Source organism: Pelophylax lessonae (assembly GCF_965119305.1).
Source record: "Pelophylax lessonae genome assembly, chromosome: 4".
Lineage (NCBI taxonomy): Eukaryota > Metazoa > Chordata > Amphibia > Anura > Ranidae > Pelophylax > Pelophylax lessonae.
In genome coordinates, this window is record NC_138771.1 from 276,029,537 (window position 1) to 276,044,093 (window position 14,557).

A 14,557-nucleotide genomic window follows, 5' to 3' on the forward strand; every position below is an offset into this window, starting at 1 on the left:
GTTTTTTTTTTTAATTTGTTTTCAATACTGTCATGTAGCATTGTGATCTGCTTTAATCTTATTTTGTTTAATTAACCTTTATTCAGAAAATGGCAGTTAAATGTAAAGATCCTTTGGATTAGATCCAGTCTGTTGTATAAGAATAGCTATTTCTAGATCGTACTGCTGCACAACTGCAATATCAGACCACTGACTTTGTGGAAAGAAAATCCACGCCTGAGGCCTGGCACCTGCATTTGTTGAGTCCAGATAATTAAAAAATAACAAGCGAATGGAAACTGCATCACAAAGTTGTGTTTTCCTTTTTCTAGGGCTTCATCTGTCCTCTTTGTATGAAAGCCCATGCAACAGCTGAAGAACTTTTTAAACATTATGAAGCTTCTCATGATCAAGGTAATGGAGGAGAGGCCAATTCTGCTTCAGAAAGGTATGTGTATAACATGAGTTTTATTCTTTAACTGGGTTTTATATATTTAAAATCATCTGGAATCTATAACAGAAGAGTGAAATGTGTTTAAGGATTTAAATAATTTATTTTCCAAGATTGTAGCACAGTTTGTATAGTACCTAGACAGGCGCAGACTGACAACATTCAGGGCCCTCGGACCAAATAAAGCAAGGGCCCCCTGGCCCTGTCCCTCCATTTTGCACAAAGCAGCCCGCCCTCTTCCCATGGTTTCCTGGCTGTCCATTGCCTACCGACACCCGGGAACTCATCCGCCGGCGGGGGGGGGAGGGGGGGGTAGAGAGACTGCAGTGAGACCAAGGCAAATCCATGCCTCGATCTCACATGCAAACAATTAAATATGTTTTCATATGCACATATTCCTGGCCAGTACAGCCAGGGGACACCTCTAAGCCAATCTGCGCTTGGTTACATGGTGTGAAGGGCATGGGAGACATTGGGGGTCTACTGTCTCCAAAAAGAGTACCTATCACCTTCCCAATGCTTTCACATATGGGTTTATTAACCCATTGTGATAGTAATAATGTAAAAAAATAATAAAAAAAATATATTTTTTTTAAAAATTGCCAAAATCCCCGTTGCCCAGCACACCTGCACAAACGCACACCTAGAGTGCATACGTGTATGTTAACCGCAGTCGCACCACACGTGAGATATCGCTGTGAACGTCAGAGTGAGAACAATAATTATAGCACAAGAACTCCTAGTTAACGTTACATTTTTGAGCTGTAAAGGATCTTAAAGCATCACCTATGGTGAATTTTGGCCACCATCGTTTTTGGGGATATCGTGGGCGCACACAATTTTAAACATGAATTGTTAGGTATCCGTTTACTCAATTCAACCCCATCTTTTATATTTTAACCAAAAATGGGTATTATATGGCGTGGTTGCAAAATTGGCATTTAATAAACCGTTGCGCAAATATCACGTGAAACAACAATTTTCAACAGGGCCTCTGCTTTTAGAAAATATATAATGTTCTGGGGGTTTTTGTAATTTTTTTGACAAACATTAGGGTTTTTATTCGTATGCGACAAAGAAAAAATTGCTCTGGAGCCTAACTGGTAATGCTTAAGCGCATAAAGTTCATGGTTGGAGACACAGATTTTTGGATTCTGTGTTAGAATTCTGAAAACGGCTCACGTTTTTGCACCTGGGTAAATGGGCTCTATTGAATTCAATGCAGCTGCATTCAGATTCATAATTAAAAAACAATCGTATATGCATTTTGATTGTGAATGAGGCCTAAGATGGTAGATCCAATGTGGGCTGAAGAAAGTTGCAATGATTTGCCCTTGTGACTTTAAATGAGGTGCGACACGCCCAATGATGAAATATAAAATGCAGGTTTTTTCGAAACTACAGCTCCCGAGATCAACTATCCTTGCAGCAGCCAATGGAACATGAGCATTCAATTTCTTTTTAACAGATTTGTAAGTATGTGCACCCTGGTGGCCCCTTTAGTGTTTTGCATTAGTATAACATTACTATCTTTATTACATGCGACAAACTGTTTTATGTCATATAAATTATGTATCGCATCAACCCCTGAGGAAGTGAACAGTTGTTCATGAAACACGTCGAGTTACCAGGATGCATTTTTATACCTACCATGGATTGTTCTATGGAATACTGAACTTGACCATGAATCTATAATATACTTTGTATAACATAACAAATCTGTTTGATAATACTGTCTTTGTCTGTGTTTAGTTGCTGACATTGTATGTTCCAACAAACTTGCATTTTATATTTCATCATTGGGCGTGTCAGAACTCATTTAAAGTCCCATGGGCAAATCTTTGCAACTTTCTATGTTACTTAGGGATGGAGGTGCGTCACAGGGTGCATCAGGGCATATTTTATTATTGCAATATGGGCTTAAAGCGGATTTCCAGGCTCAAAAAACAAGTTTGGCCCATCCGCTTGCTGTAAATCCCCTAAAAAACAAATGGATACCCCCAATTTTTTTTCTTCTTTACTTACATTGTTTTTGAAGAAAGTATACTTACCTTCCTTCATCCGCTTGCTGTAAATCCCCTAAAAAACAAATGGATACTCCCGATTTTTTTTTTCTTCTTTACTTACATTGTTTTTGAAGAAAGTATACATACCTTCCTTCTACTTCCTCCCTCTTCGGCCTCGGCCCGCGCTGTCACTTCCTGCTTGCATTGACTCCTGGGAGCTGAATGTCATCGCTCCCAGGAGTCAATGCGCCTGCACCGGCCCCGCTCGTCACTTCCAGTGCAGGCGCATCGTTCCCTGCTAAACAGCTTCTGGGCATGTGCAGGGATGACACGCCTGCCCCGGAAGTGACGAACGGGGCCGGTGCAGGGCATTCTGGGACGAAGAGGACATGGAAGAGGACGCAGAAGAGGATGTGCTGGCTTCAGCTGCCCACACCTGAGATGGCAGCGCTGGAGAAGAAATTTTCAAGGTAAGTATTTCTTCTAAAAGGTAAGTGCGACCTGGGACAGTTCAGAGGCTATCCATTATGGAATGTACTAGCCCTGACTGTCCGGGGGGTATTTTTTATTGAAAAAAACATTTCCGAGGCCGGAACTCCGCTTTAAGTCAGCCTAACAATTCTCTGTCTTCAACATCTTTTATCCTTCTCACTAGATTTGTACTCAGTCTTGGTTGGCAATGCCATGAACAGTTAATACAGTCCTTTAAACTCTTTTTTACTCTTTGTAGTGCAGCATACTGGCATTAGACATGCATAGTAGCAGTATGCACTACTCTGTACCTCCAACACTGATTTAGGAGTCTTGGTGCTTGGAAGAATATTGTGCAAGACAAGTGTATAATGCTCAGCTTTGGCAATGTTAGGCAATTATCAGTTCTGTAATATTGTATATCTTTGTTTTTATGAATGAAATGATCTGCTACTTATGTTTAGCAGTTCTGCATGCTAAAGCATGTTGCATTACGTTTTAGAATTTGAAAAGTTTGTCTAATTTTGGTTCCAAGCTTAAAGTATAAGTTCAGGAAAAAACCTAACTATCTCTAAACCTGATCTCTGTCACTATCTAAGCTTAATCTAAACCTAATCTATCTAACCCAGTAAAGCAAAAATAGCTGTACTTATATATTCAGCAGCCATTCCGGTCCCAGCATCAGCTGTCAGCGGTGGCTTTATTGTGGAGGAGGGTGCAGGGGAGACAGTCGACAACCGAAGCCCCAAAGTAACTCTACAGGTGACGTCACTTCCCAGCCTTTTCACAGTCGTTGTCGGTCCTCTTCTGCACACCCCTTCCGCTACTGGAAAATGGACCGGATCAGCTGCAGAATAGGTAAGTACAGCGGTTTTTGCTTTACAGGGTTAGATAGCTTAGGTTTAGAATGTTGACAGAGAGCAGGTTAAAAGTTAGTTAGGTTTTGCCTGTACTTACACTTTAAGGCCTCTACATGTAGCGACACAACACTTTAGTGGATTAATGATAGCCATAGACCTTAGAAAGAATAAGACTAGTTCATTATACGAGAGTAGGGCCAATGCGCTATCAATGGGACAAACTGTGATTGACGTGGTAAATAAATGTCAGATAAAGGATGCAAAGGATGAAAAAAAATGAAGATAAAAAGAAAAAAGAATAAATAGAAGACTACAAAGGATGCTGCCAATTTTACAGTGTGACCACTATAAGACAAGTAAGATAATAGAAAATAAATCGGCGCTCCTTTTGAAAGTGAACAAAAGAGTATATATCCACAAGTGGTGCTATAGTGAGAAGCACACTAAGGGTAACAAGATGCAAAGGTGGAGGCAATGTCTGTGCAGAGAGCACAATAGAATGGGCTAAATGTGGCGTCTGTGGCAACTTCAAATAAATGAATGAATATACACTAGCATGAAAAACCAAAAATTCAGCAATGGATGCAAAGATGATAAAGGTGCTCAAGTGCAATATATAATAAATTAAGAGATATCATAAAATGCAGGCCTAATGATGCTAAAGATATGTGCCACCAAATATCAAAAAAATGCAGTAAAGTGCAATCAATAATAAATCACAGAAGCAATGAATAGGCCAAATGATTCTAGGTGAAATGTGCCACCAATATAATATGATATAAAATAAATAGCGTACAATACAAAGTAGTGCAGAAGCAATAAGGTGCTCAGATGCAGTATACAATAAATCACAGAAAAAGAAATGAACAGTTATAAGGTGCAAAATAGTGCGATGAGGTGGTGTGCTTTTAGAGTAAAGTGACTTTTGTGACTCTTCTTTAAATAAATAGTGACTCTTGTGATTTCCTATTGTTGTCTGTAGAGACAGTGTGTCACCCAAGTGAGCTTAATCCTTAACTGAGTGCAATGGCCGCTCACATCCATATACACTCATATGAGCGTTTTGTGATATAAATCACTAGATGAAGGGGGGGGGGGGGGGAAGGAACCTGATCTTTCTCCACAGATTAGACTGGGGCCAGATCCTCTTCCACTTCTCTCACTCCAATGGGGCCAAAAAAACGGGGACCTCTCACTTCTCTTTGGGGGATGTTGTCAGTAATATGGTGTTGTACCATCTCCTTAAAGCGGAGTTCCACCCATTTTTAATAGGTTGGAATACATAGATCTTTGTAATCCCCTTTAAAACGGCTTTTACCAATGGAAACTTTTTTTTTTTTTTTTTTGCTAGTAAATACCTTAATTTCGGCTTTATTCCTCCTCTCCTCACTTCCTGGTCCGATCGGCGATGACGTCATTCGGCGATCCGCAGTGTCTGCTGGGATGTATTCTATTCCAGAAATCTCAGTAGCTGTATCTGTACTGAGCCGTGCCTGCCCCGCCTCCGCCCCGCCTCCTCTCATTCAGTTGCATTGTATGAATGTATTAAGGCCGTTCTCTGCCCCGCCTCCACCCCGCCTCCTCTCATTGAGTTGTATTGAGAGGAGGCGGGGCGGAGGCTGGGCAGAGAACAGCCTTAATACATTCATACAATGCAATTCATTGAGAGGAGGCGGGGCGGAGGCGGGGCAGGCACGGCTCAGTACAGATACAGCTACTGAGATTTCTGGAATAGAATACATCCCAGCAGACACTGCGGATCGCCGAATGACGTCATCGCCGATCGGACCAGGAAGTGAGGAGAGGAGGAATAAATCCGAAATTAAGGTATTTACTAGCAAAAAAAAAAAAAAAAAAAAAGTTTCCATTGGTAAAAGCCATTTTAAAGGGGATTACAAAGATCTAAAGTTCCAAAAATGGGTGGAACTCTTTAATAGTGTTGCTCCCAGATGGTAATCCTCCTACATGGGTCTCGCTCGTTGAAGGGACAATAAAAGGGGGGCTCTCATAGTGTAGTATATAAAATCAATATTTTATTAAAAAGATGTAGACACTCACAGTAAAGTAAACAGGATTGCAGATCCGCCGATACGGTAAAATCGCATGCTTCCGTTCTCGGCCGTAGACCGGAAGTAAATGTTCACCGGCTCTTCCCGACACGTTGTGACTTTATCACCTTTGCATCTTGATACCCTTAGGGTGCTTCTCACTATAGCACCCCTTCTGGATATACAGTGCCTTGCAAAATTATTCGGCCCCCTTGAACTTTGCCACCTTTTGCCACATTTCAAGCTTCAAACATAAAGATATAAAACTGTCATTTTTTGTGAAGAATCAACAACAAGTGGGACACAATCATGGAGTGGAACGAAATTTATTGGATATTTCAAACTTTTTTAACAAATAAAAAAACTGAAATATTGGGCGTGCAAAATTATTCAGCCCCCTTAAGTTAATACTTTGTAGCACCACCTTTTGCTGCAATTACAGCTGTAAGTCGCTTGGGGTATGTCTTTATCAGTTTTGCACATCGAGAGACTGAAATTTTTGCCCATTCCACCTTGCAAAACAGCTCGAGCTCAGTGAGGTTGGATGGAGAGCATTTGTGAACAGCAGTTTTCAGTTCTTTCCACAGATTCTCGATTGGATTCAGGTCTGGACTTTGACTTGGCCATTCTAACACCTGGATATATTTATTTGTGAACTATTCCATTGTAGATTTTGCTTTATGTTTTGGATAATTGTCTTGTTGGAAGTCAAATCTCCGTCCCGGTCTCAGGTCTTTTGCAGACTTTATCAGGTTTTCTTCCAGAATGGTCCTGTATTTGGCTCCATCCATCTTCCCATCAATTTTAACCATCTTCCCTGTCCCTGCTGAAGAAAAGCAGGCCCAAACCATGATACTGCCACCACCATGTTTGACAGTGGGGATGGTGTGTTCAGGGTGATGAGCTGTGTTGCTTTTACGCCAAACATAACGTTTTTCATTGTTGCCAAAAAGTTTGATTTTGGTTTCATCTGACCAGAGCACCTTCTTCCACATGTCTGGTGTGTCTCCCAGGTGGCTTGTGGCAAACTTTCAACTACACTTTTTATGGATATCTTTAAGAAATGGCTTTCTTCTTGCCACTCTTCCATAAAGGCCAGATTTGTGCAGTATACGACTGATTGTTGTCCTATGGACAGAGTCTCCCACCTCAGCTGTAGATCTCTGCAGTTCATCCAGAGTGATCATGGGCCTCTTGGCTGCATCTCTTATCAGTCTTCTCCTTGTATGAGCTGAAAGTTTAGAGGGACGGCCAGATCTTCGTAGATTTGCAGTGGTCTGATATTCCTTCCATTTCAATATTATCGCTTGCACAGTGCTCCTTGGGATGTTTAAAGCTTGGGAAATCTTTTTGTATCCAAATCCAGCTTTAAACTTCTCCACAACAGTATCTCGGACCTGCCTGGTGTGTTCCTTGTTCTTCATCATGCTCTCTGCGCTTTAAACGGACCTCTGAGACTATCACAGTGCAGGTGCATTTATATGGAGACTTGATTACACACAGGTGGATTCTATTTATCATCATTAGTCATTTAGGTCAACATTGGATCATTCAGAGATCCTCACTGAACTTCTGGAGAGAGTTTGCTGCACTGAAAGTAAAGGGGCTGAATAATTTTGCACGCCCAATTTTTCAGTTTTTTTATTTGTTTGAAGTTTGAAATATCCAATAAATTTTGTTCCACTTCATGATTGTGTCCCACTTGTTGATTCTTCACAAATAATTAAAGTTTTATATCTTTATGTTTGAAGCCTGAAATGTGGCAAAAGGTCGCAGAGTTCAAGGGGGCCAAATACTTTTGCAAGGCACTGTATATCAATTCTAGTTCATTGTTAAAGAAAAAAGCTATTTTTTTCTGACTCAGTAAAATAAGCACCCCTGAAGTAGACCAGTTGGGCAGATCTAGAGGTTCAGTACCTGTGACAACTGTATTGATCTTACAAAGAAAAATAAAAGGTGGCACACAAGGACTGCATAGATGCTTGCCTTACAGGATCATCCTAGTAGTTGAATATCCTAGTGTGTCTTAGTTGGACTTTAAAGCATGTAGCAAGCCATGGGCAGCAGATTTAAATCTAAAATTACATCTCTAGTTATTGAATTTTGCCAATTATTCTAGTGTTTTTATAATCCTTAGATGCTGCAAGGACTGTAATGTTACTGCCCTGGACTTCTAGTTACAGGGATACTAGATGTGTTATTGGAGTTTAGCTAGACATTTATTTTTAACTTTTTTTATTATTAATTATACAAATGCTGAATAAATGTGCAAAGATACAACTAGACCTTCTTAAAAAAAATACTGCTCCTAAAACATCTTTACATCCCATTCAGACTGGCGTGACACGACTTTGGGGGGGCGACCTGTGAAGTCGCGGTGCACCGCGACTTCGGCGAGACTTGCAGGGACTTCACATAATGGAAGTCTATGCGAGTCGCTCCCAGGTCGCCCCAAAGTAGTACAGGACCCTTTTTCTAAGTCGGAGCGACTTGTGTCGCTCCTACTAGAACGGGTCCTGTACTACTCAATGGCGAGCGAGCGACCGACTGACCGCGACTTGGTCGCCTGACAAGTCGCGCTAGTCTGAATGGACTCTAAGTATTTGCTTAGTGTTTGTATACAAGGCCAGCTATAATGTTTTTTTTTCTTTTGTATTTATTTTATTTTATTTTTTTCAAAGGGAAGAAGTATTGCTTCTTCGACAAGAGGTCAAGGATTTGCAAGCATCACTTAAGGTATTAATATAATCTTCAAGGCTTTCGGTGAAAGAACATTATTTTGCCAATCTGGTTCAGGGTTTTTCATAATTTTTCTTCCCAAGAACAAAAATGTTATGTATTGCAGCTTACCAGTCTTTAAATTTGGTGGCTGCATTAATTTTCTTTTCAGCATGCTAAGAATATTTTCAACAAGTACAGAAGCATGTAAGTAGGAACATTGTACACCTGCGCTGCTTTAGCAGTCCATAGGAATCAAGGAAACACTACTACTCTATACATGGTCCTTTCCACTTTTGCCTATGAAATACTGTAATCCAAAATCCCACATACAGTATTGGGATCCAATTTTTTTTAAAGCAATATTAAAACCAAAACCAATATAGCTAGGCTCTATCACATTTAAAGGAGACCTGGGGATGCACTGCCCCTAGACTGTCGCATCTAAAAGAGCCCTGGGGGTGTGCTGTTTTTATGCTTTTACACATCTGAAGGAGCCCTAGCAGTACACGGTTTTTATGCTCTGCCCATAGCTAGGAGTGAGTTAAACTTTGCATCAGACCGGGGAAGAGGAAGGACGCAGGGATCTCAGCACCGAGCCTGGTGGATTTTCCTGCCCTTCTGTGGTGACCATTACCTCACAGAGAAGAAGGAAGCCATCTTTAACAATCCTAGAGAGAGTGGTCCGTCTCATCCGTGACCACCATTACTTCAGAGAGAGGACAGCAGCCATCTTTTAACAGTCTGCAACATCTTGGAGAAACTATTGGATTTTACCCACGGCCACCATTACCTCAGGGAGAAGACAGCAGCCATTTTAACAGTCAACAAAGCTGTCAGTTTCACCTGCAGTTACCATTGCCTCAGAGAGAGAATGGCAGCCATCTTTAAAAGAGAATTATGGCTTTAAAAAAAATAAAATAAACCTACTTACTCACCAGGATAGCTGCAGCACTGATCTGATGCTGCAGCTGTCCCCCATTACCTCTAAGACCAAGAACTGAGCGATCAAAGGTCGCTGAGTGCAGAGAGCTGGTAACTTTCAGTCACTGGCTCTCTGCCCTGCCCCTCCAGTGCGCACTGGAGAGTCGAACTGGAGAGGGAAGGGAGCGACTAGCTCAGTCTCCCAGCAGCTTGCTGAGAGGCTGATTTAGCTGCTGCCGAGCTTATTCTTTGGGGAAAAAAAGATTTCCTGGCCAAAACGACAGATGAAAATAGAGAAAAAAAGGCCTAAAAAAGAAAATGTATTCAGCCATCACATCTAAGAAATAGTAAGCTGCAGCATAATAAAGATTTACTTTGGGGTTCAAAACCATTTTAAATTCAGAAACCATTTACCTCAAACAGTCTTCATGCATATTTCAGACCAGTCATAGCCTTGATATGATTAAGGCCATACTTTACTGAAACAAGTAAAAGACTGCTTTATGTAAGCTGTTTTTAGTTTTATTAAACATGAGAACACAGAAACATACCTGTTGATCTTCTCAGAAATCCAGCGTGCTTCTTAGTTGCCATGGCATTTAAAACAGTGTTGTCAGCTTTCCCTGCTATCTTCTGTGAATTACACAAAACTTCCCCCTTATGTAATGTCAATACGGAGGGGGTGTTTGTAGCCTATGGTGACAGCATTGCTTCTCCATATTTACAATGAAGTAAGTTGTGTCACCCTATGACAAGAAGTGCGTTACTGACTGGACCACCAGGTGAAGATGAATGGGAAAAAAAAAAAACGGGCAGTCACCACATTTATGGACTGGTAAGATGCAGTATATAATTTTTTTTTTTTTGGGGAGGAGGGAGATAGAAATTGTTTAAAATAACAAACAATTTACAAATTATTTAGTGATAAACATTCACAACGCTTCACAAGCATAGTTGTTTTCTGTGGGCTGCACTTTACGCAAAGTGTTATATAATAATGATAATAATGGTAAATCAATGAAATGTAGTATAAGAGTTTTGGGCTGAAAATATCCTAGATGCCAAATATTAAGGATTCTTTTACACTGGCATTATCAGTTCAGTCGCAAATTTTGGTAAGAACAAACTGATAAATACTGATTCAAGGTTACATCAGTGTTCATCAGTTTGGTCTCATACACAATGTGCATTTAGACCCAGGGCATGGGGCACCCGTATTTAGCATTGGCTGGAGGGCACATTTGCATCGTCCAGCCCCACTGCTAGCATTCTGGATATTTGTCTGTGGGTGCATACTGCTCTAAATGTACAAATCACTAGGTTGCACCGTTCAGCCCCCTCTATCCCGCAGCAGCTGACTCTCATGGAGTTTAACAGGCCGTCAACAGCGGGAAAAAAGGAATAGACTGCTTGTGTGCCCTCCTGTCGCAGCTAAATGCCAAACCCTATTTTATTGAGGCTAAATGCCTAATGTACATCCATCTTCTTCAGTTCAGTTTACATCAGTTTGCTAAAATGTAAAAGGAAGCAAACCGTTTCTGTATTTTCTTGTGGACATAAACTGACTCTGACGTAAGTGAATGTAAACCGATGTACATCCATTTCCATCCATCCACTCACAGTATTACAATGTGGTTCAGTCTGATTCCTTTTGAAAATCTGATAGACTGATCCAGACTGAATGCCAATGTGAAGGGGTCCTAATGCAGCCAAGAATTATTAGCGGGGATAGGAAGTATTTTTAAGTCTTCTCTATTACTGTAAACTTTTGTCTCACCTGTGTAAATTGGTTGTCCTTTTAGGCTTTGTTGGCTTTTTGAATGCAATTTCGTATCGCAATGTTTGTAATATAGAACGGTGCTAAGAAAATTTGGTAGGATGCTATTAAAAAAAAAAAATGCATACAAACACAAATGCTGTCACACTGATCCAGTACAAGTATGAAGACTCGGAGAGTCTGACTTCACAGGGCAGTGACTTCGAAAATATTGAAGCAAGAGACAAGCCCGCATTTTCAGCATTCTGAGATGTAGGTCTGTGGAAGCCCACATATTTCTGTCAGAGATTTTGCTTAAGAATACCACTGATGTCTTGTTTGGAAATTCACCCATTGCAGTGTTAGATGTTTTGTAAAGGTGGGGAGATTCACACCCTGAGACTCCTACTGGGTGTTTTGGATGCTGTAACAACAATACTAAAGGACTCTGTTTTTTTTTTTTAATACATTGTTATACTGTGCAAATGATTAAAAAAAATTGCCAAATATACACTTTGTCTAATATCCATGCAGTTCACCCACTATCCATACTTATTATGGAAATCTCCCGCTCGCAAGTATTTGACACTTGGACAAATCTAATTTACATGTTAAGGAGTAGTGGCCACACTCAGGAACAAAAATGATAATTTCTGCATGGATACAAATACTTTAGTGACATGACACCTCCCCTTTTTTATTTTTGCTTTTGCTTTAAATCAGGAATCTCCAAACTTGCAGGCCAGACATGGTCCTTTGCTGGCCTTTATCTGGCCCTTGGGGCAATATTCCTTCCACTGATACGATGCACTATTACTTCCACTGACACCAAGAGTAGGGTACTAGTCCTCCCTCTGACACCAGGGATGGGACACTGTTCCTCCCATTGACAGCAGGTATGGGGCACTCTTCCTCCCACCGACTCCAGGGATGGGGCACTCTTCCTCCCACTGACTCCAGGGATGGGGCACTCTTCCTCCCACTGACGCCAGCGATGGGGCACTCTTCCTCCCACTGACACCAGTGATGGGGCACTATTCCTCCCACCGGCACCAGCTTTGGGGCACTATTCCTCCCACGACACCAGCTTTGGGGCACTATTCCTCCCACGACACCAGCGATGGGGCACTATTCCTCCCCACCGGCACCAGCGATGGGGCACTATTCCTCCCCACCGGCACCAGCGATGGGGCACTATTCCTCCCCACCGGCACCAGCGATGGGGCACTATACCTCCCCACCGGCACCAGCGATGGGGTACTATTACTCCCCACCAGCACCAGCGATAGGGCACTATTCCTTCCCACCGGTACCAGCGATGGGGCACTATTCCTCCCCACCGGTACCAGTGATGGGGCACTATTCCTCCCCACCGGCACCAGCAATGGGGCACTATTCCTCCCCACCGGGACCAGCAATGGGGCACTATTCCTCCCCACCGGCACCAGCGATGGGGCACTATTTCTCCCACTGACACCAATAAGGTAATTTTGTACTCCCATTTACCACCAACCCTATGGCATTGTTTGTTTGTTTTGATGCCAGGGCATTTTCTACTCCCACTGGATACAGTCCGGCCCCCCCCCAAAGTATGAAGTACAGTAAACGTCCTCTTTGTTTTATATTATACACATGCACTTGCCGATTTGTCCAGTCACATGATCCCCTGTGTCAGCCAGCTGCAGGGGAGAGGCGAGAAATCTCAACATCAGCTGATAAAGCCTGGAGTGGTGATGTCTCCCATAGGCTCTCATGTCCCAGCTGTTGTTGGCAGTTTCTCCTCTCCCTATCAGCCGCTTCTGGCTGACAAAGGGGACCTGGATCACATGACCAGAGTAGGCTGAAAATGGATAAGTATATGCATCTTTTTAATACAGGTTAATCCGCTTAGTTGTTGGGAGGGGGGGGGGGGGGCGACATTTTTATACTAGTTAGGTTTAGGCTTGAAACGGCCCACAAAATGATATTTTTTGGTCCCCTCTTCCCTACATCCAGTTCATGTGCTAAAGGTACAGTGGGTATGGAAACATTATTCTTAGCTTGTAAGGCTGTAGCGCTTAAATGGATCCAACCCACCCCACCCCTCCCTCTATATGCAAGTTGCTACAATTGGTAAATCAAGTGTAACCTTATGGAAAAACTAATTTTTGAACATAGAGGTTGCCTAATTAAGTATAATAAGGTATGGGATGCTTGGTGTTCCTCTGCTCTTGCTGTATTTGTAACCGTGCCATGGAACTGTTCATGTTTAACTGGCTATATGTATGTTCGATCTGATTCTTCTTAGCCTTCATAAATCTAAGATTATATGTTACAGAGCATATATATCAGGACTGTTATGAAGTACAGTGCTGCATATTTGTTAGAAATGAAGGGTCTATATTTGTTATCTTAGGTGTATTTTAAACGATAGAGTCAGAACATCAACCAAAAATTCAGAATAAACCCTTGATACAAATGTTATAAATTGAGTTGCATTTCAGTCAGAAAAAAAAGTATTTGATCCCCTACCAACCAACAATAATTCTGTTTCCCTCAGAATGGCTACAGAATGGCTAATGCTTATGTGGTACACAGATTGGGCCTGTCAATTAAAGAAGGTGCTCCTAACAACAACTCATTATGTGTATAAAAGACACCTGCACACAGAATCTTTCTTCTATTCAAACCTCACTATCATGGGCAAGACCAAAGAGCGGTCAAAGGATGTCAGGGACAAGATTGTAGACCTGCACAAGGCTTGAATGGGTTAAAAGACCATCAGCAAGAAGCTTGATGAGAAGGAGACAACTGTTGGAGCAATCATTCGCAAATGGAAGAAATACAAAATTGCCCTCAATCGCCCTCGGTCTGGGGCTCCATGTAGGATTGAATGATCTCAAGGCAGTTGGGACCACAATCACCAAACAAACCATTGGTAACACAATACACCGCCATTAATTAAAATCTTGCAGCGCCAGCAAGGTCCCCCTCCTCAAGAAGGCACATGTGCAGGCTCATCTGAAGTTTGCCATGAACAGCTAAATGATTCAAAGAAGGATTGTGAGAAAGTGCTGTGGTCAGATGAGACCAAAATTGAGCTCTTTGGCATTGACTCAACGTGTTTGGAGGAAGAAAAATGCTGACTATGACCCTAAGAACACCATCCCTGCAGTCAAGCACGGAGGTGGAAACATTAAACTTTTGGGCTGTTTCTCTGATAAAGGTACAAGCGAACTTTGCCAAATTGAGGGCCAATGGACAGGGCCATGTATTGTAAATTCTTGAATGAGAACCTTCTTCCCTGAAGATGGGTCGTGGATGGGTCTTTCATCATGACAATGACCCTAAACATTCTGCCAAGA

At 41.8% G+C, this 14,557-nt stretch overlaps 1 protein-coding gene across 2 annotated transcripts in view; it reads left to right on the forward strand.

Annotated features, from left to right (window-relative positions):
- The window catches only part of EEA1 (early endosome antigen 1), a 221,613-nt gene that overhangs the window by 56,621 nt on the left and 150,435 nt on the right, over positions 1–14,557 (forward strand). For both annotated transcript variants that reach the window (XM_082254237.1, XM_082254238.1), the window contains 2 exons: positions 312–427; positions 8,497–8,551. In XM_082254237.1, coding sequence (XP_082110363.1) covers positions 312–427; positions 8,497–8,551 — 171 coding nt within the window. The remainder of the gene's footprint in view (positions 1–311; positions 428–8,496; positions 8,552–14,557) is intronic.